Raw genomic sequence first — 23,711 nt, forward strand, 5'->3', positions numbered from 1 at the left:
CAGGGATCCAGATGTCCATGGACACAGTTGTCCAGGGACCTGGGTGTCCAGGGACCTGGATGTCCAGGCACCCATGGACCCAGATGTCCAGGGCCTTGGGTGTCCGGGCACCCAGATGTCCAGGGACTTGGATGTCCAGGCACCCAGGAATCTGGGCACGCATGGACCCAGATGTCCAGGGCCTTGGGTGTCCGGGCACCCAGATGTCCAGGGACCCAGGGACCCAGATGTCCAGGGATCCAGATGTCCATGGACACAGTTGTCCAGGGACCTGGGTGTCCAGGGACCTGGATGTCCAGGCACCCATGGACCCAGATGTCCAGGGCCTTGGGTGTCCAGGCACCCAGATGTCCAGGGACCTGGGTGTCCAGGGACCTGGATGTCCAGGCACCCATGGACCCAGATGTCCAGGGACCTGGGTGTCCAGGCACCCATGGACCCAGATGTCCAGGGACTTGGGTGTCCAGGGACCCAGGAATCTGGGCACCCATGGACCCAGATGTCCAGGGCCTTGGGTGTCCGGGCACCCAGATGTCCAGGGACTTGGATGTCCAGGGACCCAGGAATCTGGGCACCCATGGACCCAGATGTCCAGGGACCCAGCATCTGGGCACCCAAGGCATCCGGGCAGCTGGGCACCCCCGTGTCCATGCACCCAGGACTCCGGGGCACCCCAACATCTAGACCAGCCAGACCCCCCTCTACCCACCCAAGGTGGACCATCCAGGACCACCCCCATCCCTTGGGGACCCAACCGTTCTCCCCCCACCCAAACCTTGGCCACAACCCACTCGTCCCCTCTCCTAGCTGGACCCTGGTGTCCGGATCCTTCCCTCAGCTCCGGAAAAAACGCCCGTTATCCGGATCGTACCAATCTGGAAGTAGGAATAAGCTGCCAAAGGTTCATTGACCAATCGGTCGCGTCGAGGGTTGCGGGGCTTCAGGTGCATGATGTCGCTCTCTGCCCTCTCATAGGCCAAGGAGACCGAGGGGAACTGTGGACCCGGGTTTTTGGGTGAGGGACCCAAGTGTCCGGGAGGGACCCCCTGCATCCCGTTGGGAGACGCTGGTATTTGGGAGAGGGACCCAACCCTTGGGGCGAAGGACCCAAGTGTCTGGGTGAAGGACCCAAGTGTCTGGGTGAAGGACCAAGGTCTCAGGGTGAAAGACTCAAGGTGTTGGGGTGGAGGACTCAAGGTGTCGGGGTGGAAGACTCAGGGTGTTGGGGTGAAGGACTCAAGGTGTCGGGGTGGAGGACTCAAGGTGTTGGGGTGGAGGACTCAAGGTGTCGGGGTGGAAGACTCAGGGTGTTGGGGTGAAGGACTCAAGGTGTCGGGGTGGAGAACTCAGGGTGCTGGGGTGAAGGACTCAAGGTGTCGGGGTGGAGGACTCAAGGTGTCAGGGTGGAGGACTCAAGATGTTGGGGTGGAGGACTCAAGGTGTCGGGGTGGAGAACTCAGGGTGCTGGGGTGAAGGACTCAAGGTGTCGGGGTGGAGGACTCAAGATGTTGGGGTGGAGGACTCAAGGTGTCGGGGTGGAAGACTCAAGGTGTTGGGGTGAAGGACTCAAGGTGTCGGGGTGGAAGACTCAAGGTGTTGGGGTGAAGGACTCAAGGTGCTGGGGTGAAGGACCCAGATGTCTGGGACGGACCCAGGCACCTGGTGGGAGACCCCAGCATCCAGGAGGGACCCCGGTGTCTGGGTAGGGCACCCAGATACTTGGGTGAAGAACCCCAACATCCATAGGAAGAATCCCCAAATCCATAGGAAGAAACCCCAAATCCATATGAAGAATCCCCAAATCCTTATGAAGAATCCCCAAATGCTTACGAAGAACCCCGGTTCCTGGGTGAGGAACCTCAATGACTGGTTGATGGACCCCAGTGGGGTGGGGGGGGGACACCCTAGCATCTGGGTGGGGGGACCCCGGGCATCCGGGCACTCACGATGTCGGTGCAGAGCTCGATGAAGAGGATGGTGATGCAGCCCAAGGGCAGGGGGACGCTGGCCGTGATGTAGATGAGGTAGGGGGTCAACTCGGGGATGTTCTTGGTCAAGGTGTAGGCGATGGACTTCTTCAGGTTGTCAAAGATCAAGCGGCCTGGGAAGGGTGGGGACGGTGTCACCGGGGCGGTGTCACCTCACGTCACCCACCCCCGGTGTCCCCAGCCCCACCTTGCTCCACGCCAGTGACGATGGAGGCGAAGTTGTCATCGAGGAGGATCATGTCGGCCGCGTTCTTGGCGGCGTCGGAGCCGGCGATGCCCATGGCCACCCCGATGTCGGCCTTCTTCAGCGCCGGGGAGTCGTTCACCCCGTCCCCCGTCACCGCCACGATGGCACCCTGGGGACATTAGGAGCGGAGAAGTGAGGGTTGAGGACCATCCCCATGTCCACCATGGTGGCACCTTGAGGACACGGGGAGTGGAGAAGTGAGGGTTGAGGACCATCACCATCCCCATCATGGTGGCACCTTGGGGACGTGGGGACCAGGGAGATGGCGACAGGGACCATCCCCATCCCCATCATGGTGGCACCTTGGGGACAGAGGGACCAGGGAGATGGCGACAGGGACCATCACCATGTCCATCATGGTGGCACCTTGGGGACAGAGGGACCAGGGAGATGGGGACAGGGACCATCGCCATGTCCATCATGGTGGCACCTTGGGGACAGAGGGACCAGGGAGATGGGGACAGGGACCATCACCATGTCCATCATGGTGGCACCTTGGGGATGTGGGGACCATTCCCATCCCCAATGTGATGGCACCCTGAGGACAAGGACGCTGAGGGCACCTCTCTGGTCATCCCAGTGTCCCCAGTGACCCCTTCCCACCAGGACTGGTGGTGGCTTTGGGCCATGCCCGTGTCCCCCCCAGTGTCCCCGTGTCCCTCCAATGTCCCCCCAACATCCCGAATGTCCCCACCAGCCGCTGGCAGCTCTCCACGATGACGAGTTTCTGCTGCGGTGACGTCCGGGCGAAGACCATCTCGGGGTGGGCGCGTAGAAGAACCTCCAAAGCCTCCGGTGTCATGGACGCCAGCTCCGCTCCCGTCACCACCCGCGCCCGCGCCTGCCTGGGGGGGACGACACACGACCGGACATCTGGGTCCCCCCCACCTGGACACCTGGGTCCCTCCTGGACATCTGGGTCCCCTCTCGGACAGCTGAGTCCCACCTGGGGTCCACTTGCTCAAGGGGCACGCGTAGACGAGCTGCCACCTCCTCGGGGGTCTCGCTGCCCTCGGAGATGATGCCGACGGCCGCCGCGATGGCCTTGGCCGTGATGGGGTGGTCTCCGGTCACCATGATCACCTGGGGACATCATGTCCTCATGTGTCTCCATGTTCTTCCATGTCCTTGATGTCCCCCCAACCCCATGTCCCTCCACGCCCTTGATGTCCCCCCATCTCTATGTCCCTCCCAATCCCCATGTCCATCTTGTCCCCATGTCTCTCCATGTTCCTCCATGTTCTTGATGTCCCACCATCCCCGTGTCCCTCCTGATCCCTATGTCCCTCCATGTCTCTCCATGTCCCCCCAACCCCATGTCCTTCCATGTCCTTGATGTCCCCCCAACCCTATGTCCCTCCATATCTCTCCACGTCCTTGATGTCCCTGCATCCCCATATCCTTCCACGTAATGATGTCCCCCCATCTCTATGTCCCTCCCAATCCCCATGTCCATCTTCTGTCTCCATGTCTCTCCATGTCCTTCCATGTCCTTGATGTCCCCCCAACCCCATGTCCCTCCTGATCCCCATGTCCCCCATGTCTCTCCATGTCCTCCATGTCCCCCCATCCCCAAGTCCTTCCATGTCCTTCCATGTCCTTGATGTCCCCCCATCTCTATGTTGCTCCCAATCCCCATGTCCATCTTGTCCCCATGTCTCTCCATGTTCTTCCATGTCCTTGATGTCCCCCCCAACCCCATGTCCTTCCACGTCCCTGATGTCCCCCCAACCCCATGTCTCTCCATGTCCCTCCACGTCCCTGATGTCCCCCCAATCCCATGTCCCTCCACGTCCCTGATGTCCCCCCATCCCCATGTCCCTCCATGTCCTTCCACCTCCTTGATGTCCCCCCATCCCTCCCTGTCCCTCCACGTCCCTGATGTCCCCCCATCCCCATGTCCCCCCACGTCCTTCCATGTCCTCGACGTCCCCTACCCTGATCCCAGCCGTACGACACTTGAGCACGGCCTGGGGGACGGTGGCCCTGGGTGGATCAATCATGGACACCAGCCCGGCAAAGCAAAGTCCCACGGCCACCTCCGGCAGCGACTCGGGGTCCGTCCCCGCTGCCACCGTCCCCGCCGGCAGCCAGCGGGCGCAGAACCCTTGGGAGGGACAAGGGGGGGGACGGGGGACACACGGGGTGACGTTGGGACCCGAGCGCATGGGGGTGGTGCACGTGCCACCCTCCTGCGCACGTGTCCTCCATCCCATGTCCCCGCACCTTTCTGTGTCCCCCCTCCATGTACCCATGTCCCCCCCATGTCTCCCCGTCTCCTCCATGTCCCCCATCTCCCTATCATCTCCCCTCATCCCCATTTCCCCCCCATCTCCCCATGACGTCCCCCTGTCCCCATCTCCCCATGATGTCCCCCCGTCCCCACATCCCACCATCTCCCCATGACATCCCCCATCCTCATCTCCCCATGGTGTCCCCCCATCCCCACGTCCCCCTCAACCCCATTTCCCCCATGTCCCACCATCTCCCCATGATGTCCCCCATCCTCATGTCCCCCTCGACCCCATTTCCCCCATCCCCCCATGATGTCCCACCATCCCCACACCCCCATCTCCCCATGATGTCCCCCCATCCTCATCTCCCCATGGTGTCCCCCATCCCCACATCCCCCCCAACCCCATGTAGACCATCTCCCCATGACGTCCCCCCATCCCCACGTCCCCCTCAACCCCATTTCCCCCATGTCCCACCATCTCCCCATGATGTCCCCCATCCCCACGTCCCCATCTCCCCATGACATCCCCCATCCCCATCTCCCCATGACGTCCCCCCATCCCCACGTCCCCTCCAACCCCATTTCCCCCATCTCCCCATGATGCCCCCCCATCCCCACGTCCCCCTCAACCCCATTTCCCCCATGTCCCACCATCTCCCCATGGTGTCCCCCCATCCCCACGTTCCCCCATCCCCATCCCCATTCTCCCCGCCATCCCCCGCTCCACCCCACTCACCCAAGACCCTCTCCCCGCGCCCCCCCAGCTCGGCGTAGGCCCCCTCGAAGGCTTCTCTCCATTGGGCATCCAGGGCCAGCTCCTGTCCCTTCAGCAGCACCGTGCTGCACCGTTCCAGCACCCGCTCGGGGGCACCTTTCAGCACCAGGAGTTGCCGTTCTCCCGCCTCGTGGACCGAGAGCTGTCGAGGGACATGGATGCCCGAGTTCCCACCTGGATGCTTGAGTCCCTCCTGGATATCTGGGTCCCCCTCCCGGACACCTGGGTCCCTCCTGAACCCCATCCCAGATATCTGGGTCCCTTTCTTGGACACCTGGGTCCTCACCTGAACCCATCCCAGATATTTGGGACCTCTCCTGACCCCATCCTAGATATCTGGGTCCCTTTCCTGGACACCTGGGTCCCCACCTGAACCCATCCCAGATATCTCGGTCCCCTCCTGAACCCCATCCCAGATATCTGGGTCCCCTTCCCAGATGACTGGTCTCCTCCTGACCCCATCCCAGATATTTGGGACCTCTCCTGACCTCATCCAAGATATCTGGGTCCCCTTCCCGGACACCTGGGTCCCCAGCTGAACCCATCCCAGATATTTGGGTCCCCCACCCAGATTCTTGGGTATCCCCATCCCGGATTCTTGGGTCCCCCCTCACCTGGAACTTGTTGGTGGAGTTGAAGGGCAACTCGGCCACCTTGGGGAACCGTCCCCGCGCCTCCGACACCGACCCCACCGTCACCTCGGCGAACTTCAGCAGCGCCGTCTCCGAAGCGTCGCCGATGACCTCACGCTGCAGGGGCGGGGCTTAAGCGGGTGGGGCTTGGGGGGGGTGAGGGGCCCATAACCCTATATAGCACCCCTATGGGAGAGGTCTTGGCCCCTATATGCCTTTCCGAGCCCTATATAGGGCGCCTATGGGGGTCCTTGTGTTCCCCTTTCAGCCCCATATAGGGCTCCTATAGGCATCTATATGACATTTCCAGCCCCTATAGGCATCCTGGCCCCTATATGCCCCTCCCAGCCCCATATAGTGCCCCTATAGGAGTCCTGGCCCCTCTACATTTCTCCCAACCCCATATAAAGCCCCATAGAGGGTCCCTACATGCTCTCCCAAGCCCCACAGAGGGTCCCTAGATGCCCCTTCCAGCCCCATATAGGGTCCCTATACAGCCCTCCCAGCCCCCTATAGATCCCCTATAGGACCCTATACGTGTCCCACCTTGGCCACGGGGACGTTGTCTTGTCCCGGCTTGAACTGGGCCCTATTGCAGAGGGTGACGACGCGGCTCAGCATGGTCCACGTCTCCGACGATTGGTCGAAGCTTTGACCTAGGTGGGACGTAGAGGTTGGGGGGGGGTCACCTTGGGGGGGGTGGAGGTGGTGGTGGGGGTGGACCCAGGCACGCAACTCACCCGATTGGTCCTCGGTGGTGTCGGCCGTATGGATCTGGTTGTCGAACCAGAGATGCGCCACCGTCATCCGGTTTTGGGTGAGGGTCCCCGTCTTGTCGGAGCAGATGACCGAGGTGGAACCCAATGTCTCCACCGCTTCCAGGTTCTTCACCACGCAGTTCTTCCTCGCCAACCTCTTCGCCGTCAGCGAGAGGCAAACCTGGAGGTGCGCAAGTCCCTCAGCACCCTGGGGAACGCTGGGAAGCCCTAGAGCACCCATGGGACCTCCTGTGGTGGCCTTGGAGCCATGGGGACCTCCAGGAAAGCAGCTGATGCCTGTGGACCCGTAAGGACAACCAGAACCCTGGGTTGTGGTGGACTCACGGGGACCTCAAGAGTCCCAGGTGACCCCATGAAGACCCTCAAGTCTCCCGTAGCACCCATGCTTTGTGATGGGACCCACAGCCCTACGGCTCCAACCCCTGTGATGCCTCAAGCCATACCGTGACAGTGGCCAGCAGCCCCTCGGGGACGTAGGCCACGACGATGGCCATGAAGAAGACCATGGCACGGAGGAAGGGGTAGCCGATGACCATGGCCACCACGAAGAAGGTGGCACCGAAGAAGATGGCAAGGCCGGCGATGATGTCGACGAAGTGCTCGATCTCGATGGCGATGGGGGTCTTCTCGTTCTCCACCCCCGAGGCCAAGCTGGCGATGCGCCCGATGATCGTCCGGTCACCCGTGTTGATCACCAACCCCATGGCCGTCCCTATAGGACCCAGATATCTGGGTGGTTTAAGGGACCTGGGTGTCCGGGTGGGACCCAGATGTCCAGGTTGGACCCAGGTGTCCGGGTGGGACCCAGATGTCCGGGTTGGACCTGGGTGTCTGGGTGGGACCCAGATGTCTGGGTTGGACCCGGGTGTCCAGGTTGGACCCAGATGTCCGGGTTGGACCCGGGTGTCTGGGTGGGACCCAGATGTCCGGGTTGGACCCAGGCGTCCGGGTGGGACGCACCTTCTAGGCACATGGTGGAGAAGAAGGCGATGTTGCGGGTCTCCAAGGGCGAGTCATGGGTGCACTCGGGTGACCGCGTCTGGGGCTCCGACTCCCCCGTCAACGATGAGTTGTCCACCTGGAGGTGGTGGTGGGAGGACACGTCTCAGCCTGACACGTGAGGACACCACGTGTCACCCCCCCCCGAAAGGGACCCAGACGTCCGGACCCACCTTACAACCCTGAGCTGAGATGATGCGGATGTCTGCAGGGACTCGGTCGCCTCCTTTGATCTCCACCAGGTCACCGACCACCAATTCGTTGGCGTTGATCTGTAGTTTGTCTCCTTCCCGGATCACCGTGGCTTGCTGGAGGTCACAGGAGAATCCAGGTGTCCGGGTGGGAACCCAGGTGTCCGGGTGGGGACCCAGAAGGGACCCAGGTGTCCTGGTGGCCCCACCTGAGGGACGAGGTTCTTGAAGCTGGCGATGATGTTGGTGCTCTTGAACTCCTGGTAGTAGCCGAAGCAGCCGGTGACAACAACAACGGCGATGAGGGCGATGGCGAGGTACAGCTGGTGGGAAGGGACAGGATCAGGCCCACGGGGTGGGGACCCAGGGAATCCGGGTACCCCCATCCAAGGGGACCCAGGTGTCCTGCTTCCCCCCCTGAGGGTCCTAGACATCTGGATCCCCGCTCCAAGCCCCACAAGTTCTCCCCTCCTGAGCGTTCCTGGCTTCCAGGTACCCCCCAGATGTTCTCCAGATGGACCTAGGTGTTCCCCCACCCCAAGATGGACCCATACGTTCCCCCACATGGACCTAGGTGTCCCCAGCCCAGATGAACCCAGGTGTTTGCCCAGATGGACCCAGATATTCCCCCAGATGGACCCAGATGTTCCCCCAGATGGACCCAGACGTTCCCCCCGAGATGGCCATAGATATGAACCCAAAGGTTCTCCCAGATAAACCCAGAGGTTCTCCACCCCAGATCTTCCCCAAGATGGACCCAGGGGTTCCTCAACCCATGGACCCATGCGTTCCCCCTGAGATGGACCCAGATGTTCCCTCCTAGATGGACCCAGATGTTCCCCCCGAGATGGACCCAGATGTTCCCTCCTAGATGGACCCAGATATTCCCTCCTAGATGGACCCAGATGTTCCCCCCGAGATGGACCCAGATGTTCCCTCCTAGATGGACCCAGATGTTCCCCCTGAGATGGACCCAGATGTTCCCCCCTGCGATGGACCCATGTCTCCCCCCAAGATGGACCCAGGCATCTTCCCCCCACCACAGATGGACCCAGGTGTCCAACGTACATTGTCGGAGCTGCCGCGGTCACCCTCCCCCTCCTGCACGCCGTAGGCGATGAGGCAAATGGCCGCCGCCACCCACATCAGGCACTGGAGACCCCCGGCCAGCTGCCGCCCAAACTTGACGCATTCGGGGGTCCCCCGGGGGGGGCGGAGCTCGTTGGGACCATCCCGCAGCAGCCGCTCGGCTGCCACCGCTTCTACCAGGCCCTGCCGGGGTCGATGGGGGGTCAACAGGGTTGGTGGGGGTCATGGAGATGACTGGGGTCAATGGGGTTGATGGGGCCAATGGGGGTGTTGGGGGTCATGGAGTTGACTGGGGTCAACGGGGTTGGTGGGGTCAACGGGGTTGACAGGGGTCATGGAGTTGACTGGGGTCAACGGGGGTGTTGGGGGTCATGGAGTTGACTGGGGTCAACGGGGTTGATGAGGTCAACGGGGATGTTGGGGGTCATGGAGGTGACTGGGGTCAATGGGGTTGGTGGGGTCAACGGGGATGTTGAGGGTCATGGAGGTGACTGGGTTCAACGGGGTTGATGGGGTCAATGGGGCTGACAGGGGTCATGGAGTTTATGGGGTCAACAGGGTTGGTGGGGTCAATGGGGTTGGCAGAGGTCATGGCGTTGACCCCTGGGGTCAATGGGGTTGGTGGGGCCAATGGGGTTGATGGCTCATGAGGGGTCAACGAGGTTGATTGGGGTCAACGTGATTGGTGGGGCCATGGGTCAACAGAGGTCAATGGGGTTGAGGGTCAGAGGGTCATGGTGCTGGGAGCTGTGGGGGTTGGCCGGGGTCGGAGGTCAGGGGTCACCCACCTTGGTGATGCTGGTGCTGTACTTGAGCTCCAGGTCGTTCACGTCAAGCTTGTGGTCATCCTGGGGGCACCTGCCTCAGCACTGGCCCCTGACCCCCGACCCCTGACCCTTGCAGTGCCCCCCAGTATAGCCCAGCGCCCTCACAGCCCCTCCCAGTGCCCTATTGACCTTCCCAGTCCCCCTCTTGACCCCTCCAGTCCTCCCCATTGACCCTCCCAGTCCCCCACTGACCATCCCAGTTGCCTCCATTGACCCTTGATGAGCTCCCCACTCTCTCAGTTGACCTCCCAGTGCCCCCCATTGACCCCCAGTCCCTCTTGTTGACCTCCCAGTTCCCCAGCTGACCTCCCAGTCTCCCCCACTGACCCTCCCAGTCCCTCCCAGTCCCCCCCCTCATACCACATCCATCTCCTTCTTCATGTCTTCCAGTTTCTCCTGCTTGCGGCGGCCACGGCCCTTTTTCGCCGGGGGCGGGGCCTTGCCCCGTGGCCCCAACTCATAGCTCTCCTGGGGGCAGAAGTCAAGGGTCAGCTGGGGGCAGGTCCCTTTGTCCATCTGTCCGTCCATCCCTCCCACCTCCATCTTTCCCTTCACCTCGTGCCACCTTCTCTCTGCCCACGTGTCCATCTGTCTGTCCCTCCATCCCTCCATCCCTCCGTCCATCCTTCTGTCCGTCCCTCCCTCCCTCCAACCCTCCTGCCACCCCTCCGCCCCTTCCTCCAGCCTTCTATCTGTCCCTCTGTCCCCCCCATCTTTCCTCCCATCCACCCCTCCATTCCTCCACCCTTCCTTCCATCCTTCTGTCCATCTCTCCCTCCCTCCATCCCTCCATACCTCCTCCATCCCTCCTTCGGTCCAGCCCTTCATTCCTCTCTCCATCCCTCCATCTCTCCATTCTTCCATCCCTCCATTTCTCCATCTCTTCATCCCTCCTCATCTCTCCATCTCTCCACTTGTCCATCCCTCCATCTATCCATTTCTCCATTCCTCCATCTCTTCATTTCTCCATCCTTCCAATCCTCCTCCATCTCTCCTCCATCCCTCCATCCCTCCATTTCTCCATTCCTCTATTTCTCCATCTCTCCATTTCTCCATCTCTTCATCCCTCCATCTCTCCATCCCTCCATCTCTCCATCCCTCCATCTCTCCATCCCTCCATCTCTCCATTCCTCCATTTCTCCATTTCTCCATCCCTCCAACCCTCCTCCATCTCTCCTCCATCCCTCCATTTCTCCATTTCTCATTCTTCCATCTCTCCATCTCTCCATTTCTCCATCCCTCCAATCCTCCTTCATCTCTCCTCCATCCCTCCGTCTCTCCATTGCTCCATTCCTCCATCCCTCCATTTCTCCATTTCTCCTCCATCTCTCAATTTCTCCATTTCTCCACCTCTCCATCCCTCCAACCCTCCTCCATCTCTCCATGCCTCCATCTCTCCATTTCTCCATCTCTTCATCCCTCCTCCATTTCTCCATCTCTTCATCCCTCCATCTCTCCATTTCTCCGTTTGTCCATCCCTCCATCCCTCCATTTCTCCATCCCTCCAACCCTCCTCCGTCTGTCCTACATCCCTCCATTTCTCCATCCCTCCAATCCTCCTTCATCTCTCCTCCATCCCTCCAGCTCTCCATTTCTCCATCCCTCCAACCCTCCTCCATCTCTCCATCCCTCCATTTCTCCATTTCTCCATTCCTCCATTTGTCCATTTCTCCATCCCTCCATTTCTCCATTTCTCCATTCCTCCATTTGTCCATTTCTCCATCCCTCCATTTCTCCATCCCTCCAACCCTCCTCCATTTCTCCATTTCTCCATTTCTCCATTTCTCCATCCCTCCATTTCTCCATCCCTCCAACCCTCCTCCATCTCTCCATCTCTCCATCTCTCCATCCCTCCATTTCTCCATTTCTCCATTCCTCCATTTGTCCATTTCTCCATCCCTCCATTTCTCCATCCCTCCAACCCTCCTCCATTTCTCCATTTCTCCATTTCTCCATTTCTCCATCCCTCCAACCCTCCTCCATTTCTCCATTTCTCCATTTCTCCATTTCTCCATCCCTCCATTTCTCCATCCCTCCAACCCTCCTCCATCTCTCCATCCCTCCATTTCGCCATTTCTCCATCTCTCCATCCCTCCGTCCCTCCATTTCTCCATCCCTCCAGTTGTCCTCCATCTCTCCTCCATCCCTCCACCTTCTCCACCTCTCCCCTCACCTCCTTCCCCATGGCAGCTCCCGGCAGCTCCCAGTCCCTCCCAGTGCCTCCCAGTCCTCTCCCCACCTCCCCTTATAACCCACCTTGGGGAACCGCCCCAAGGTGACCTCGCCGGGACGCCTGGGTCCCTCCTTGGGGGGGTGGGGGGGTGGGGGGTGGGGACACCCCCCTCCCTTTTTGGAGGGGAACTAGGACAACCGGGGGGGGGGTCTTGGGGGGACACCTGGGTCCCCCGAAACGCCTGGGTCCCCCCCCAAAAAACCTGAGTCATACAGTGGGGGGGGTCCCAAATGCCCCCCCCCAAACCCACAGTGCCCTTGATGAAGTTCCCCCCCCCTCCCCCCAACGCTTATCAGGTTCTGGCTTATCAATTGCGGTGGAGGGGAGGCCCCAGACGCCTGGGTCCCCTTTTGCCGCTCGTTAATGATTAATTACTGATAGCTTATCGGGCTCGTCCCCACGAGGCGCGTGTGGGAGGGTGTAATGGGGGGGGGGGGATGTTTTTGGGGACCCAAGCGTCCGAGCTCCCATCATGCTTTGCTCTAAGTTTAGCTACTGCTGGGCGGGGGGGGGGTAACCAGGCATCCTGGCCCCCCCCCCCCCCCAAAAAAAAAACCCCCAAAAAAGGTCCGGGACTTCCCATCATGCTCCGCTCTACCCCATAACCACCGTCGCCCTTGGAGGGGACGCGGGTTTTGGGGGCCCCACGGCGTCACCCTGGTTTCGGTTGGGTGAACCCAGGTGCTCGTCACGCCTTCCGCCCCCCCCCCCCCAAAAAAAAAAAAAAAAAAAGGGGAACCCAAGCATCCGGGCTCCCATGATGCTTTGCTCTGCCCACCACCAACCCCATGGGGACCCAGGTGTTCCCAGTAAGCTTTGCGGGTGGATATGGGGGTGGTGGTGGTAGGATGGCATGACCCGCCCCGGACGCCCGGGTCCATCGCACAAGACCCATCGGGACATTTGGGGTTCTTCAGCCTTTGACCTCAACTTGGAGAGGAGGGGGGGGTGTCAGGTGAGACGGGATTGGTCCAGATGCCTGGGTCCCTTTGGGGTAGGAGGACCATGGGGTGGTGGGACTCGGACGCTTGGGTGCCTTTGGGGTAGGAGGTCTATGGGTGGTGGGAGCTTTTGGGTGGTGGGACCCCTTGGGTGGTGGGACTCGGACGCTTGGGTCTCTTTGGGGCAGGAGGTCTATGGGTGGTGGGAGCTTTTGGGTGGTGGGACCCCTTGGGTGGTGGGACTCGGACGCTTGGGTGCCTTTGGGGTAGGAGGTCTATGGGTGGTGGGAGCTTTTGGGTGGTGGGACCCCTTGGGTGGTGGGACTCGGACGCCTGGGTCCCCTTGGGGTGTCTATGGGGTGGTGGGATCAGGACGCCTGGGTCTCTTTGGGGCAGGAGGTCTATGGGTGGTGGGAGCTTTTGGGTGGTGGGACCCCTTGGGTGGTGGGACCCCTTGGGTGGTGGGACTCGGACGCTTGGGTGCCTTTGGGGTAGGAGGTCTATGGGTGGTGGGAGCTTTTGGGTGGTGGGACCCCTTGGGTGGTGGGACTCGGACGCCTGGGTCCCCTTGGGGTGTCTATGGGGTGGTGGGATCAGGACGCCTGGGTCTCTTTGGGGCAGGAGGTCTATGGGTGGTGGGAGCTTTTGGGTGGTGGGACCCCTTGGGTGGTGGGACCCCTTGGGTGGTGGGACTCGGACGCTTGGGTGCCTTTGGGGTAGGAGGTCTATGGGTGGTGGGAGCTTTTGGGTGGTGGGACCCCTTGGGTGGTGGGACTCGGACGCCTGGGTCCCCTTGGGGTGTCTATGGGGTGGTGGGATCAGGACGCCTGGGTCTCTTTGGGGCAGGAGGTCTATGGGTGGTGGGAGCTTTTGGGTGGTGGGACCCCTTGGGTGGTGGGACTCGGACGCCTGGGTCCCCTTGGGGTGTCTATGGGGTGGTGGGATCAGGACGCCTGGGTCTCTTTGGGGCAGGAGGTCTATGGGTGGTGGGAGCTTTTGGGTGGTGGGACCCCTTGGGTGGTGGGACCCCTTGGGTGGTGGGACTCGGACGCTTGGGTGCCTTTGGGGTAGGAGGTCTATGGGTGGTGGGAGCTTTTGGGTGGTGGGACCCCTTGGGTGGTGGGACTCGGACGCCTGGGTCCCCTTGGGGTGTCTATGGGGTGGTGGGATCAGGACGCCTGGGTCTCTTTGGGGCAGGAGGTCTATGGGTGGTGGGAGCTTTTGGGTGGTGGGACCCCTTGGGTGGTGGGACCCCTTGGGTGGTGGGACTCGGACGCTTGGGTGCCTTTGGGGTAGGAGGTCTATGGGTGGTGGGAGCTTTTGGGTGGTGGGACCCCTTGGGTGGTGGGACTCGGACGCCTGGGTCCCCTTGGGGTGTCTATGGGGTGGTGGGATCAGGACGCCTGGGTCTCTTTGGGGCAGGAGGTCTATGGGTGGTGGGAGCTTTTGGGTGGTGGGACCCCTTGGGTGGTGGGACCCCTTGGGTGGTGGGACTCGGACGCTTGGGTGCCTTTGGGGTAGGAGGTCTATGGGTGGTGGGAGCTTTTGGGTGGTGGGACCCCTTGGGTGGTGGGACTCGGACGCCTGGGTCCCCTTGGGGTGTCTATGGGGTGGTGGGATCAGGACGCCTGGGTCTCTTTGGGGCAGGAGGTCTATGGGTGGTGGGAGCTTTTGGGTGGTGGGACCCCTTGGGTGGTGGGACTCGGACGCCTGGGTCCCCTTGGGGTGTCTATGGGGTGGTGGGATCAGGACGCCTGGGTCTCTTTGGGGCAGGAGGTCTATGGGTGGTGGGAGCTTTTGGGTGGTGGGACCCCTTGGGTGGTGGGACCCCTTGGGTGGTGGGACTCGGACGCTTGGGTGCCTTTGGGGTAGGAGGTCTATGGGTGGTGGGAGCTTTTGGGTGGTGGGACCCCTTGGGTGGTGGGACTCGGACGCCTGGGTCCCCTTGGGGTGTCTATGGGGTGGTGGGATCAGGACGCCTGGGTCTCTTTGGGGCAGGAGGTCTATGGGTGGTGGGAGCTTTTGGGTGGTGGGACCCCTTGGGTGGTGGGACCCCTTGGGTGGTGGGACTCGGACGCCTGAATCCCTTTGGGGCATCTATGGGGTGGTGGGACCTGGACGCCTGAGTCCCTTTGGGGCAGGAGGTCTATGGGTGGTGGGACCCCTTGGGTGGTGGGACTCGGACGCCTGGGTCCCTTTGGGGCAGGAGGTCTATGGGTGGTGGGACCCCTTGGGTGGTGGGACCCCTTGGGTGGTGGGACTCGGACGCCTGGGTCCCTTTGGGGCAGGAGGTCTATGGGTGGTGGGACCCCTTGGGTGGTGGGACCCCTTGGGTGGTGGGACTCGGACGCCTGGGTCCCTTTGGGGCAGGAGGTCTATGGGTGGTGGGACCCCTTGGGTGGTGGGACCCCTTGGGTGGTGGGACTCGGATGCCTGAGTCTCTTTGGGGTGTCTATGGGGTGGTGGGACCCAGACGCCTGGGTCCATTCAGGGTAGGAGGTCCATGGGGTGGTGGGACCTATGGGGTGGTGGGACCCCTCGGGTGGTAGGACTCAGACGCTTGGGTCGTCTATGGGGTGGTGGGATCCAGATGCCTGAGTCCCTTTGGGGTAGGAGGTTTATGGGTGATGGGATCTGGACACATGGGTCCCTTTGGGGCAGGTCTATGGGTGGTGGGTTCTGGACGCCTGGGTCCTTTCAGGATAGGAGGTCCATGGGGTGGTGGGACCTATTGGGTGGTGGGACATATTGGGTGGTGGGACTCAGACGCCTGGGTCCCTTTGGGGCGTCTATGGGGTGGTGGGACCCAGACCCTTAGGTCCCTTTGGGGCAGGACTATGGGTGGTGGGATCTAGACGCCTGGGTCCCTTTGGGGCGTCTATGGGGTGGTGGGACGCAGACACCTGGGTCCCTTTGGAGCATCTATGGGGCAGTGGGACCCAGACGCCTTGGGTCCCTCCAGGGTAAGAGGTCCACGGGGTGGGGGTGGTGGGACCCAGACGCTTGGGTCCCTTCGAGAAGAGGGAAGGAAATGGGCTCGACTGGCTTCGAGCGGGGGAGGAGGCGAAGAACCCGGACGCCTGGGTTCCTCTTGTGTCTCAGAGGTGGGGGGGGGAGGAGAAGGAGGTGGCCAAACCCAGATGCTCAGGTCCCCTCGGACGCTTGGGTCGCCCTCAGTTGATGCTTCGACCTCCTCGGTCAGGTCCAGACTCTGCCGCCATGCGGGTCTTCGTCTGCCTCCTCTTCTTCATCCCAGGTAGGGACCTTTCCTCGGATGCCTGTGTCCCCTGAGAGGGGGGGGTGGGGGTCATGGTGGGAGCCCCTCTGGTCTTTGGGGGTGTAGGGGATGATGGGTAGGGGTCCCCAGATGCCTGACTCCCCAAAATGCCTGGGTCCCTGGGCCCCTTGGGTCTTTGGGGTTGAGGGTATGGCCAGAAGATCTCCATCCGTGGCCACCTGGGTCCCCCGGGTCCCTCCGGTCTTTGGGGTTGAAGGTATGGCCAGAAGATCTCCATTCGTGGCCACCTGGGTCCCCCGGATGCCTCCGGTCTTTGGGGTTGAAAGTATGGCCAGCAGATCTCCATCCATGGCCACCTGGGTCCCCCGGGTGCCTCCGGTCTTTGGGGTTCAAGGTATGGCCAGAAGATCTCCATCCGTGGCCACCTGGGTCCCCAGACACCTGGATCTCCAGATGCCTGAGTCCCTCAGCTGCCCAGGGTCCCTCTGGCCTTTGAGGGTTGAAGGTCTCCTCAAAACATCTTAGTGCCCGGACATCTGGGGCTCCAGACACCTGCGTCCCCAACCACCTGCGTCCCCAAAACACCCGCGTCCCGGGACGTCTCGGTCCCTCAACGAGCCAGTGTTTGGGGTTGAAGGTGTCTCCAGAACATCTCCAGCCCTGGAGTCCTGGGTCCCTGGACCCCCAGGTCCTTGATGACCTGGGTCCCCAGATTCTTGGGTCTCCAAAACACCTCAAAAATCTTACGTCTTTCTTCAGGCTCCCTGTCCATCTGTCATCAAGGACCTGGGGTTGAAGGTGTCTCCAGAACATCTCCAGCCCTGGAGTCCTGGGTCCCTGGACCCCCAGGTCCTTGATGACCTGGGTCCCCAGATTCTTGGGTCTCCAAAACACCTCAAAAATCTTACGTCTTTCCTCAGGCTCCCTGTCCATCTGCTCGGAGCCGGTGACGGGTCCAAAGGAGTTGGTGGCCGGGTTGGGTTCCTGCCTCTACATCTCCTGCCACTACGACCTGTGTCAAGCGGGACCGGACGCCAAACTCGATAAACTCCTTTGGCTCCGTAACCCCTTTTACGAAAACACGAAGAAGGAATTTATGGGGGTGAAGGTGAGCGAACCCCCAAGAACCCCAAAAGCCAACAAGGGCGACTGCAGCCTGATCCTGCGCCACATCCGAGCCGTCCATGCCGGTTTGTACGGGTTGCGGTTGGTGGCCAATCCCAGCCGTCGGAACTACAAAGACCTATGGTGGATGCACCGTGTCACCGTCAATGTCACCGGTAGAGACGGAGGACACCCCCTCGTCCCCCCAAATTGTTCCCCTTTGTCCTGCCCATTGTCACCCCATTATCCCCATGTTGTCACCCCAGTATCCCCACATTGTCACCCCATTATCCCCACGTTGTCACCCCCGTATCCCCACATTGTCCCCCCAGTATCCCCACGTTGTCACCTCATTATCTCCACATTGTCCCCCCATTATCCCCACGTTGTCCCCCAGTATCCCCACATTGTCACCCCATTATCTCCACGTTGTCCCCCCATTATCCCCCTACTCGTTCTCCCATTGTCCCCCCATTTTTCCCCCTTGTCCTGCCCATTGTCACCCCATTATCCCCATATTTTCACCCCAGTATCCCCACATTGTCACCCCATTATCCCCACATTGTCACCCCAGTATCCCCACGTTGTCACCCCAGTATCCCCACATTGTCATCCCATTATCCCCACGTTGTCACCCCATTATCCCCACGTTGTCACCCCAGTATCCCCATGTTGTCACCCCAGTATCCCCACATTGTCACCCCATTATCCCCACGTTCTCACCAGTATCCCCACATTGTCACCCCATTATCTCCACGTTGTCACCCCAGTATCTCCACGTTGTCACCCCAGTATCCCCATGTTGTCATCCCATTATCCCCACCTTGTCCCCCCATTATCCCCCTACTTGTTCCCCCATTGTCCCCCCATTTTCCCCCTTTGTCCTGCCCATTGTCCCCCATTATCCCCACAGTCGCCCCCGTATCCCCACGTTGTCGCCCCATTATCCCCACGTTGTCCCCCCATTATCCCTCTACTTGTTCCCCCATTGTCCCCCCAGTATCCCCACGTTGTCATCCCATTATCCCCACGTTGTCACCAGTATCCCCACATTGTCACCCCATTATCTCCACGTTGTCACCCCCAGTATCCCCACGTTGTCACCCCAGTATCCCCATGTTGTCACCCCAGTATCTCCACGTTGTCACCCCAGTATCCCCATATTGTCATCCCATTATCCCCACGTTGTCCCCCCATTATCCCCCTACTCGTTCTCCCATTGTCCCCCCATTTTTCCCCCTTGTCCTGCCCATTGTCACCCCATTATCCCCATATTTTCACCCCAGTATCCCCACATTGTCACCCCATTATCCCCACATTGTCACCCCAGTATCCCCATGTTGTCACCCCAGTATCCCCACATTGTCACCCCATTATCCCCACGTTGTCACCAGTATCCCCACATTGTCACCCCATTATCTCCACGTTGTCACCCCCAGTATCCCCACGTTGTCACCCCAGTATCCCCACCTTGTCACCCCATTATCCCCATGTTGTCACCCCAGTATCTCCACGTTGTCACCCCAGTATCCCCATGTTGTCATCCCATTATCCCCACCTTGTCCCCCCATTATCCCCCTACTTGTTCCCCCATTGTCCCCCCATTTTCCCCCTTTGTCCTGCCCATTGTCCCCCATTATCCCCACATTGTCGCCCCATTATCCCCACGTTGTCGCCCCATTATCCCTCTACTTGTTCCCCCATTGTCCCCCCAGTATCCCCACGTTGTCATCCCATTATCCCCACGTTGTCACCAGTATCCCCACATTGTCACCCCATTATCTCCACGTTGTCACCCCCAGTATCCCCACGTTGTCACCCCAGTATCCCCATGTTGTCACCCCAGTATCTCCACGTTGTCACCCCAGTATCCCCATATTGTCATCCCATTATCCCCACCTTGTCCCCCCATTATCCCCCTACTTGTTCCCCCATTGTCCCCCATTTTCCCCCTTTGTCCTGCCCATTGTCCCCCATTATCCCCACATTGTCGCCCCATTATCCCCACGTTGTCCCCCCATTATCCCCACGTTGTCACCCCATTATCCCCACGCTGTCCCCCCATTATCCCCACGTTGTCACCCCATTATCCCCACCTTGTCCCCCCATTATCCCCCTACTCGTTCTCCCATTGTCCCCCCATTTTCCCCCTTTGTCCTGCCCATTGTCCCCCATTATCCCCACAGTCGCCCCCGTATCCCCACATTGTCACCCCATTATCCCCACGCTGTCCCCCCAGTATCCCCACGTTGTCGCCCCATTATCCCCACGTTGTCCCCCCATTATCCCTCTACTTGTTCCCCCATTGTCCCCCCAGTATCCCCACATTGTCACCCCATTATCCCCACGTTGTCACCAGTATCCCCACATTGTCACCCCATTATCTCCACGTTGTCACCCCCAGTATCCCCACGTTGTCACCCCAGTATCCCCACTTTGTCACCCCAGTATCCCCACGTTGTCACCCCATTAACCCCATGTTGTCACCCCAGTATCCCCATGTTGTCCCCCCATTATCCCCACATTGTCCCCCAGTATCCCCACGTTGTCACCCCATTAACCCCACGTTGTCATCCCAGTATCCCCACGTTGTCACCCCAGTATCCCTCTACTCGTTCCCCCCTTGTCCCCCCGTTTTCGCCCTGTTGCCCCATTATCCCTCCCCTTGTCCCCCCCTTGTCCCCCTTTGTCCCCCCTTGTCCCCCCATTATCTCCCTCCCATTATCCCCCATCATCCTCCCCCCCCGCATCCCCCCATGTTGTTCCCCCATCGATCCCCCCACCTTGTCCCCCCATTATCCCCACCTTATCCCCCCATTGTCCCCCCCCATCACCCCATATTGACCCCCCCTTACCCTCTCCTCCATCTCTCCCCCCCCCCCAAAACACCTTTCGCAGACACCCCCCCTGCCCCCCACCTATGGCCGGACCCAACGCCCCTCACCCAAGGCCAGAAGACCACCCTTGGGTGCTGGGTGCACCCCTCCTGCCCTGAAGAAACCTTCACCCTCACCTGGGAGGGACCCATCACCAAGACACCGGGGGTCCAAGTGGAGGACTGGACCCCCCCGGATACCGTCGTGTCCTTCCCGGTTATCGGCACCCTCTTGACCTTCAACCCTTTTTGGTACCATGACGGGACCTTCCTCAACTGCAGCCTTCGGGGGTCCGATAGAAAAACCATCGCCTGGGCGTCCCGGGAGCTCCAGGTCAACTGTGAGATATGGGGTGGGGGTCCTTGGGTGGGGGGCACCTGGGTTCCTCATAGAAGGGTTATGGGGGGGCCGGCAGATGAGCCTGGCCTGGGCATCCCACCAGCTTTAGGTCCGCTTTGAGATATTTGGGGGGGTCCCTGGGGTGGTTCCTTTGGGGTTATGGGGGTCCCTGGGGGTTATGGGGGTCCCTGGAGGTTATGGATGTCCCCTGGCTGGCCCATATGGGGATTATGGGGGGGGTTCTGGGGGTGAGGGGGTCCCTTGAGGAGGCTATAGGGGTCCTGGAGGGATTTGGGGGGGTCCCTGGGGCGCTTATGGGATTCTAGAAGTGCGCGTAGGACCCATACTGGTTTGTACTGGTCCCCCACCCGCCGCCGCCAGATGCCCCGCGGGACGTGCAGGTGGAGTTGACGCCGTCGTTGCCCGTCCACGAGGGCCAGGAGGTGACGCTGAGCTGCCGGAGCTCGGCCAAACCCCCCTCCCACGCCTACACCTGGAGCATGGGGGGCCAGATCCTGCCCCACCAGACGGCCCAGGTGGTCCTGAGGACCGTCCAGGCCACCGAGAGCGGTTCCTACAGCTGCCAGGCCACCAACGCCGTGGGGACAACCGAGTCGCCCCCCACCGTCCTCAAGGTCTACTGTGAGTGGGGCGAGATGGGGCGGGGCGGGCGGGGCAAGATGGCGGCAGAGGGTGGGGCAAGATGGCAGAAGGCAGGGGAAGGTGGCGGTGGTGGGTGGGGCAAGATGGCGGCAGAGGGTGGGGCAAGATGGCAGAAGGCAGGGGAAGGTGGCGGTGGTGGGTGGGGCAAGATGGCGGCAGAGGGTGGGGCAAGATGGTGGCAGAGGGTGGGGCAAGATGGCAGCATGGGGGGGCCTGTCAATCACCCTTAGCCCCACCCCACGAGGCACCTGTCAATCACCCTTAGCTCCGCCCCACGAGGCACCTGTCAATCACCCTTAGCTCCGCCCCATGAGGCACCTGTCAATCACCTTAGCTCCGCCCCATGAGGCACCTGTCAATCACCCTTAGCTCCGCCCCATGAGGCACCTGTCAATCACCCTTAGCTCCGCCCCACGAGGCACCTGACAATCACCCTTAGCTCCGCCCCACGAGGCACCTGTCAATCACCCTTAGCCCCACCCCATGCCGAAACTGTCCTTTGCCCAGAGCCCCACCCCACAAGTCACCCGCCAATCACCCATCGCCCTGCCCGTGCCAATCACCCATCGCCCCGCCTCTTTCTGCCCCTGGGGGGGGGCGTGTCCAGGACCTCTCCCAACCAATGACCGCCCACAGACGCCCCACGGGACGTGCGGGTGGAGGTGACGCCGCCGTCCCCCGTCCACGAGGGCTGGGAGGTGACGCTGAGCTGCCAGGACTCCTCCAACCCCCCGTCCCACACCTACACCTGGAGCATGGGGGGCCACATCCTGCCCTACCGCACAGCCTGGGTCCTCCTACCGGCCACCAAGGCCACGGACGGCGGCTCCTACAGCTGCCAGGCCACCAACGACTTAGGGACAGCCAAGTCCTTCCCTACCACCCTTGAGGTCTACTGTGAGTGGGGCAAGATGGCGGTGGAGGGTGGGGCAAGATGGCGGTGGGGTGGTCAAGATGGCGGTAGGGTGGTCAAGAGGGTTGTAGGGTGGTCAAGATGGTGGTAGGGTGGTCAAGATGGCGGTGGGGTGGTCAAGATGGTTGTCGGGTGGTCAAGATGGCGATAGGGTGGTCAAGATGGTGGTGGGGTGGTCAAGATGGTTGTAGGGTGGTCAAGATGGTGGTGGGGTGGTCAAGATGGCGATAGGGTGGTCAAGAGGGTTGTAGGGTGGTCAAGATGGCGGTAGGGTGGTCAAGATGGTTGTAGGGTGGTCAAGATGGTGGTGGGGTGGTCAAGATGGTGGTAGGGTGGTCAAGAGGGTTGTAGGGTGGTCAAGATGGCGGTAGGGTGGTCAAGATGGCGGTGGGGTGGTCAAGATGGTTGTAGGGTGGTCAGGATGGTGGTGGGGTGGTCAAGATGGCGGTAGGGTGGTCAAGAGGGTTGTAGGGTGGTCAAGATGGTTGTAGGGTGGTCAACATGGTGGTGGGGTGGTCAGGAGGGTTGTAGGGTGGTCAAGATGGCGGTAGGGTGGTCAAGATGGCGGTGGCGTGGTCAAGATGGCGATAGGGTGGTCAAGATGGCGGTAGGGTGGTCAAGATGGTTGTCGGGTGGTCAAGATGGCGATAGGGTGGTCAAGATGGCGGTGGGGTGGTCAAGATGGTTGTAGGGTGGTCAAGATGGTGGGGTGGTCAAGATGGTGGTGGGGTGGTCAAGATGGTGGTAGGGTGGTCAAGATGGCGGTGGTGCAGTCATGGTGGTCGTAGGTGGTCAAGATGGCCATAGAGTGGTCGAGGTGGAGATTGGTTGGCCACCGTGGTAGTATGGTGGTCAGGGGGGTCATGAGGTGGTCAAGGTGGCCAATGGGGTGGTCAAGATGGTGGTAGGGAGGGGTCAAGGTCACCGTAGGTGGTCAAGATGGCCGTAGGGTGGTCAAGGCGGTGGCGGTAGGCTAGTCACGGTGGCCGTGGGGTGGTCAAGGTGGCCATAGGGTGGTCGGAGTGGCCAGAGGATGGGGGTGTGGCACCTTCCCCTTCAGCCAATCCCCTTTTGCCCCGCCTCTCACGCTTAGCCCCGCCTTCTCCCCTTCCCTAGACCCTCCCCGAACGGCCACCTTGGAGAACTTGACCTCTCTACCGGCGCTTGTGGGTTCCCGCGTCACCTTACGCTGTGCCTTTGGCCCCGCCCACCCCGCTCCCTCGTACGTCCAATGGCTACGCAACGATCGCTGGGAGGCCAACACCCCTGGCCCCGCCCTCACCTTCAACGCCGACCCCGCCCGTGCCGGCGCCTACCGTTGCACCGGCCAAAATCCCGCCGGCCGCGTCCTCTCCCTGCCCCTCTCCGTCATCGTCTGGTGTGAGTGGTGGTTTCGAGGCCCCCCCCCCCATCGGTGGTGGCAGTTTCGGGGGGCCCTGGGAGCAGTTTCATGACCCCCCCTCACAGTTCTCCCCCTCAAAATGGAGGTTTCAAGGCCCCCAACAATAATTTCAGGTGTCCCCCCCCCAATTAAGGTTTCAAGCCCCCCCGCTAGTGCTTTTGAGCCCCCCCAGCCCTAGATCACAGTTTTGAGCCCCCCCAGCCCTAAATGACAGTTTCAAGTCCCCCCTTGAGACCCCT

General features: G+C 61.1%; 1 protein-coding gene across 1 annotated transcript in view; it reads right to left on the minus strand.

Moving 5' to 3' along the window:
- Positions 1-803: 803 nt before the first annotated feature.
- The window catches only part of LOC138683105 (potassium-transporting ATPase alpha chain 1-like), a 33,855-nt gene continuing 10,947 nt past the window's right edge, over positions 804-23,711 (minus strand). Inside the window, exons 4-20 of the mRNA XM_069774628.1 lie at positions 10,124-10,231; positions 9,725-9,784; positions 8,916-9,119; positions 8,057-8,170; positions 7,830-7,964; positions 7,618-7,735; positions 7,101-7,369; positions 6,619-6,817; positions 6,425-6,534; positions 5,861-5,995; positions 5,208-5,388; positions 4,173-4,342; positions 3,182-3,318; positions 2,930-3,080; positions 2,176-2,344; positions 1,947-2,101; positions 804-995 (exon numbers count right to left, since the gene is read on the minus strand). Coding sequence (XP_069630729.1) covers positions 804-995; positions 1,947-2,101; positions 2,176-2,344; positions 2,930-3,080; positions 3,182-3,318; positions 4,173-4,342; positions 5,208-5,388; positions 5,861-5,995; positions 6,425-6,534; positions 6,619-6,817; positions 7,101-7,369; positions 7,618-7,735; positions 7,830-7,964; positions 8,057-8,170; positions 8,916-9,119; positions 9,725-9,784; positions 10,124-10,231 — 2,607 coding nt within the window. The remainder of the gene's footprint in view (positions 996-1,946; positions 2,102-2,175; positions 2,345-2,929; positions 3,081-3,181; positions 3,319-4,172; positions 4,343-5,207; positions 5,389-5,860; positions 5,996-6,424; positions 6,535-6,618; positions 6,818-7,100; positions 7,370-7,617; positions 7,736-7,829; positions 7,965-8,056; positions 8,171-8,915; positions 9,120-9,724; positions 9,785-10,123; positions 10,232-23,711) is intronic.

Source organism: Haliaeetus albicilla, chromosome 31, assembly GCF_947461875.1.
Source record: "Haliaeetus albicilla chromosome 31, bHalAlb1.1, whole genome shotgun sequence".
NCBI lineage: Eukaryota > Metazoa > Chordata > Aves > Accipitriformes > Accipitridae > Haliaeetus > Haliaeetus albicilla.